Source organism: Silene latifolia, chromosome Y, assembly GCF_048544455.1.
Source record: "Silene latifolia isolate original U9 population chromosome Y, ASM4854445v1, whole genome shotgun sequence".
NCBI classification, from domain to species: domain Eukaryota; kingdom Viridiplantae; phylum Streptophyta; class Magnoliopsida; order Caryophyllales; family Caryophyllaceae; genus Silene; species Silene latifolia.
Genome location: NC_133538.1, coordinates 21,614,608 through 21,621,433, shown reverse-complemented (window position 1 = coordinate 21,621,433; position 6,826 = coordinate 21,614,608). Strand labels below are relative to the sequence as shown.

General features: G+C 39.4%; 1 protein-coding gene across 1 annotated transcript; it reads left to right on the top strand.

Annotated features, from left to right (window-relative positions):
* Positions 1 to 1,259: 1,259 nt before the first annotated feature.
* On the top strand, positions 1,260 to 2,384 carry LOC141627716 (uncharacterized). Its single transcript, XM_074440941.1, has one exon. The coding sequence runs from the start codon at positions 1,260 to 1,262 to the stop codon at positions 2,382 to 2,384; it is 1,125 nt and encodes a 374-aa protein (XP_074297042.1).
* The last annotated feature ends 4,442 nt before the right edge of the window (positions 2,385 to 6,826 follow it).

The following is a 6,826-nucleotide window of genomic DNA, read 5'->3' as shown; positions in this document are numbered from 1 at the left end:
CATTGTTGCCAAGCGATCGATCGACCCGATCCTATCATCGATCGATTTAGATTGCTATTTCAGACGTGAATTAAAAGACCGTGAATCTTGAAGCCCGTGAAGTTTAGGTTTTGGAATAATTGTTACGCTTGTTTGCTATATAACGTAACACAAACTTTCAGTTTAGGGATCGGGATTTTTAACTAAGTTTCATACAGTAACCTTCAGTTTTTGTTCATTCGAGTAATTAGGGTTTGGAACATCGTTTTAGCATTGGATTTCTGTTCTTGTTCTTAATCTTTCCTCTGAAATCTCGGTATTCTTTCTGCCCTAATTACAGTTTATTGCTTTATTTTCATCATTAGTATAGATTTTCTAGTTAGTATCCCAAAGCCAATTATCGCATTATCGCTATTCGTTATCTACTTTAAGCATGAATTCAGTAATCGTTATTAGTTTTATTGTTGTTTTTACCCTTAGCATGAGTAGCTAATTCTTTAGTGCTAGGATGTAGGCGATTTATGGCATAGGCGGCAATAGATCATACACGGACTGTCTCGCGTGTTGGTCGATCGACTGACATTGTAGGTCGATCGACTGACCTCGTAGGGTTTTATATTCGTTTTAGTTGTTTTAATGTTGTATTTAACAAATCGAATGCATGCGACCAGTTAGATACCTAATTTATGATTGACCCATTAGGTCGAAAGATAGGGAAAGTTATTTGACCATCAACTAAATCGACTAAACTGTGCTAAGATCGAAAGATAGGTATAGTTTAGACCGTTAGTCACTTTTCAGGACGAAACTTAGTATTAGTGACGTTAGGGACCTATAGCGAGATCGAAAGATGCTATTTGTTAAGAGTGGACCGAGAGGACCTCTTTATCTCCCGCCTTACCTCGTGTTTGATTGGACCGACTTAGTTTCTTTGTCATAGAAGCTATAATGAACCGACCATCCTAGTACCCTTCTTTTATCTGTTTAAATCGTTTATTTAGTTTATTATCTTTATTTACTGTTAGCTTAGACCAACTTAAATCAACCCCCACAATTGTCACCTTGGACTAGATATAAATCAACTAGAATTTACAACTGCCTCCTTGTGGTTCGACCCTGTTACCACTAGCCTAGGTTTGTCTTAATAGGAGATTATAAATTTTATCCTTGGTACTCACAACGACGGGTATCATCAGGCCTGCAAATGAACAAGGAGAAGTCTAATTTTTATTGTAATGGTATGGTGAGCGGATGGTTCTTGAGATTGAGGCGAGACCGGTATGAAGCCCGATAAGGTGCCTTTTAAGTATTTGGGGATCAATGTGTCTCCTAAAAGATCGGTCTTGGAATGCCATTGTTTGGTAGAGAAAGTTGTTGAGAGAATAAGGGGATTAGGGGCTCGAAAGTTGGCTTATTCTAGTAGACTGGTTCTTGTGCAATCAGTACTTAGTTCCCTTCATTCTTATTGGGCACGAATTTTTATCATTCCCAAAACTGTTATAGCCAAGATAGAAGCAGTGTGCAGACGTTTTCTCTGGCATGGTACTGAGCATCAGGAAGGTCCTGCTCTGGTGGCTTGGGATGCTATATGTCGTCCATTTAATCAAGGAGGGCTTGGGATAAAGAAACTGTATGATTGGAACATTGCAGCTCTAGGGAAATACGTATGGTGGATTGAGCAGAAAGCAGACCACTTGTGGGTCAAATGGGTGCATTCCATCTATATCAAAAGATGCACCTGGAAGGAGTATGAACCATCAATCAATAATAGTTGGGCTTGGCGCAAAATTTATCAAGTGAAGACTATTTTTCATCAACTATTGTATGGTACTGTGGGACAAATGACAGGGCAATATACCATTAAGGAGGGATACAGGTTCCTTCGACCTGATATTGAGAAAGTCAGATGGGCAGCATTGACGACAGTGCGGTGGATGGTGCCCAGGCATAGGTTCTGTGTGTGGCTAATAGCTCAGGAGAGATTACTCACACAAGATAGGCTCATGAAGATGCAGATTATTCCTGCTAATCTTTGTTTCCTGTGTGGACTGGTTGAGGAGGATCATGAGCACCTATTTTTTAGGTGTGAATACAGTAGGAAATGCAGGGATTTGGTTCACAGATGGTGTCCTTTCCAGTTGCCTGCAGAGAAGTGTTGTGACTGGTGGATTAAATGGAGATCACGAAGTCTGGCAAGGAAACGAGTGATAGCAGTTGTAATGGCAGCATTGATGACTAACATATGGTGGTGCAGGAACAAATGCAGGGTGGAAATGCTACTGCTTAGACCTGATTGTTTAGTCAGACAGATTCATAAAGAAATTCGACTAAGGTTGAGTAGTATTAGAATTGGTAGCAAGAATAGTAAAGCGTTGAACTGGATTGATATAATTTGTAAGAATTAGGATAAGTGAAGTGCTTATCTTTCAACAATGATGTAATGGGCTTGGTTTAATTATTTAATGAGAAGCTTACCTTTCCCAAAAAAAAAAATCAGTGGATACAAGCCAAACTCGGCACAATAAAATATATACCGCAAAAACATACACTAAACTAGCTTGACAAGGCAGGCTAAATTTGGAATGTAGCTAAGGGTCAACAGACAAATTTGGCTAATATGGAGTTAAATGGGTAAAAATGAAAGAAAGGGAAATTGTAAGCACCTCCCTGCATGTGACACCGACCACAAACCCGAATGTATGCATTTAACGAGAAATCGAATGTCATAAAAGTGAAAAAGTGATAAACATGCTATGCAAGGTGTACTACTCTCAATTCCTATGTAAACCGGTCATGGATGTCACCAGTTTATAAGGCTCTAAATTTTATAAATTATAAGTAGCTTGCCAAAATTTTCAGGTCAAGTCTATTCGTTCAGCTAAACTTTAACATTAACTCGTAGATATGCAATAAGACAAGGCTAAATATATTAAGTTATGCAAGGCTTAAGCAAAAAGACAAATCATAGTGCAATATCATTATTGAAATCAACCGTTCCGACTCAACCTATATGCTAAAATAAACGTGAAAATTTAATTTTTCGAATTTTTTTTTCTATTTTTATGAGATTTTTGAATTTTTTAAAAATAAACGACAATTCATACAGAAATTAAACATGATAACAGAAATGCAATAAAAACATAAATGCAGACACAGATATGGATGCATAACCTCCCCAAACCAAACCGTACAATGCCCTCATTGTACCAAAACATGGAAAGGAAACGCAAACTAAAAGAGAAAGAGTGTAGATGCGGAAGACTTACAAGATAACGCGAAGAAGGGACCTCTCCAAACCAGCCAGCAACATGGGAGGTCACAAACAGCTGCAGGACAACGTCACAAGAAGCTAATCCAAGCAATTGACATCTTAAATAGCTCGATCAAGGAGATGGGGCACTCGAACGAGGGATCACCTTTGGCAGGTACTCGATCAAGAAGGATATATGCTCGATCAAGCGAAATCAGCAGCAGAAGTTCTCGATCGAGTACAAAAAGTACTCGATCGAGTCAACCTCCATAGAAACCTGCAAAGACGCAACAAAAACGGCCCGCAAAACTAACAAAGCAAGCATAACTAAAATAGTCTATGGTATGAAAACCAATTATTACACACACGACTAAAAAAAAAAGTTTGAAAAACAACTAAAAATAAAATCTCTTCGGGTTGCCTCCCGGTCAGCGCTAGTTTCAGACAGGTCCCAGCTCGACCTTCTTTTTCACCCAGCTGCTCCAATCAGTTACAATCAAAACAAAGTAAAGCTCTTAGCATGAGATCATATATCTGCGTATGTGTTACACAAGAGCATAAGTAGCACCATAATATAAAAATAAAATAGGAAATTGAAATGCGCAACCATTTAAGCCTAACAAATTTCCTATGACAGCTCCTAAATTTGTCAACAAAATAAAGGAGCTCGGGAGCAATTATCAATAATTTAGAGTATTGTTCCAGATTAACAAAATTAAGATGACAAGAACGGTGAAAAATCGCTAAATTTATTGACCAACTTGGAGGGGGTATAGCATAAAAAGAAAAAACACGAGTCATACGAGGTAGCGTACTATTAATATTAACAATAACAAAATTATCACTAAATACCTCAGGTGGGTTGCTCTCAATGTCGGAATCATTGACAAAAGAATATAATACCTCATCCGTGCTAGGAGCAATTACCAACTCAGCTGTCTTCTCGTCGCCCTCCTCAGTGGATTTCGTCCCGTAAATCGCAGCCTGTAGCGCATCCAACTCGGCTTTGAATAGGGGAGATTCACCGTATCCATTGTCTTCATAAAAATCGTCGCCCAAAACGAACCAATGTGATAAATCCTTGCTCTCTCTGGCCAAACTAGTCGATCGAGCAAAAATAGAACTCGATCGAAGGCTTTCTTTCTGATTTTCACTCGATCGAGCACATTGAACTGCTCGATTGAACATTTTCTCTGGAAATCCACTCGATCGAGCATTATTACTAGCTCGATCGAGTGATTTTTGCGTGCAACGCAGAAATCTTCATAACTCGCTTCATTTTCGGATAGATCTTCGTAATCCGAGTCATCCAAATCATTAATAGCGCTAGGCAACTCGGGTCCTTCATGGGAAAGACCACTCTTGGTAAAGTATACCTTCTCTGGTTGCCTACTATTCGACTCAGCAACTAGCTGAGCTATTTGAGACTCCAGCTCAATGAGTTGAGCTTCTTTACGTCTATCGTCTTCTTGCACTCGAAATGCAAGTGCCCTCAACAAAGATTTCAGCTCAGCAATGACTTCTTTCTGTTTATCAGGAGGAGGAGCTTGTTGTTGCGACGGCCAGACAAACGGAGGATTTTGGTAGCCTCGTTGATAGGGCAGAAGTGGCGGCGCAACTACAACTGTTTGACTAGCTCGTCTACGCTGCTTGAACGCGTAGACCTTGTCATTCTCTGCCATGCAAATAGCTGCATTGTGCCCAGCAGCACCACATCTCCCGCAGTAAATCACATGCTGCACCATATAATGGAACATAGGTGATGGGTCAAAGGTACTCAAGCCTTTCCCTTGACGATATTTTACCTAGAAATGTCTAGGTAGGACCTATAGGACCTATCAAAATAGCACTAAAGAAAAAGATGAGAACGGCCTCAAGGGAAAATCTCTTGAGGCTAAAGACAGACAAAATTAAAACAAGTAAATAAAATAGTTGTCTCCCCGGCAACGGCGCCAAAATTTGATACCGTCGTCGGGTACCAAAAATAAAATACCTAGTTACACTAACAGAAGCTAGCAGTAAGTAGGGTCGATCTCCACAGGGAGGCGGTCACTATCTACTTGTCTATTCGGTCTGTCTACGGTCACAAGATGGGGGTTTGATTGTTTTGACTAAACTAACGAGATTAAGCCAAGAGAAATAGAGATAAGAGAAATTAAGCAGAGGGAAAGGAAACTAGGATGTCGGTTCATCAATGAATGTCAATTAATTGCAGTTAAGGTCACAGATTAGTCGATGTGTAGGTTTAAGGGGCAACGAATATCTCCTTTCGGTCTCAATTTACCCTAAAATACTATTAGCTTAGCTTCCGACCCCACTAAAGCATTCTAATGCTCGCTGCAGGTCTCACCCCTTCCAACCTTCCGGTCTAGGTCAAGGCTTACCAAGGTTAAAAAGGCTAGTTGCGTCGATTCAATCAGCAAGATACAATTAAAGCAGCGATTAACAACATAGACTTAAACAACAACGACAAATCTATAAACTAATTAGAAATTAACATTCATTCATCGAATCCCCTAATCCTAGAAAAGAGAATTAGCTAGACATAATAAAGGGAAGAACAGAAATAAAGGAAAGACAAATAAACATAAACATAAATAAAGGAGAAAAGGAAAAGAAAGAATGTTACAGTAAATCCGGGAAATGAGAGACATGAATGTTTACAGAGAAAGAGTAAAGTAAAAGTATCAAGGAACGCACTCCAAGAAGTCAGAAGAGAGTTCGAAATGACGTCTCTTCTTCCTATTTATAAGAAATAGGATTATTATTTGACCTAATAACGAAATAAGATAAAAAGCCCGAGCCCATTAGAGAAACCACTCGATCGAGTGATTTAAAACCACTCGATTAAGCAGAATTAAGCTCAAACACCTCGATCGACCAGAATAACTACTCGATCGAGCAACCCCTAAAATGCATCCTTTCGATCGAGTAAAGAAAGTACTCGATCGAGGTATTCTACCATCCAAAATCACTCGATCGACCTATAAAGCATTCGATCGAGTGATATTTGACTTTAGCAGCTCACAATTTCGTTAGTTTCAGCTTTGACTTGTCTTTTTAGCTCCGAAACGGCTTCACGCATCCCGAGACAGCTACATTTCCGCTCCAAATTCACTCTTCCTTCAAATGCATGTAAAACGGACGGTAAAAGGCTTGATTTCACTACTTTCTGGTCCATTCCTACAAATAGAACAAAACAAACCAAAGTAGCATATTCCGGGCATTTCGTAGCATAAAACTTCGATAATAGCATAGAAATACGTGCATAAAGAGGCCTAAAAAGACTATATAAAATGCACGTATCAAGGAGCGAAGGTCTCATCATAGTCAATTCCTTCTTGTTGATTATACCCTTGTACAACCAATCTAGCTTTATTTCGTACAATAACTCCTGTATCGTCCAGCTTGTTTCTAAAAAAAACCATCTTGTACCAATGACCGTTCGGTCTTTAGGTCTTGGAACCAAATGCCACACTTTGCCCCGGTCGAACTATTGAAGCTCTTCTTGTATAGCAACGATCTAATCAGGTTCGACAATTGCTTCTTTGATATTTGTTGGCTCAATGGTTGAGAGAAAGGAGTAGAACGAATAAA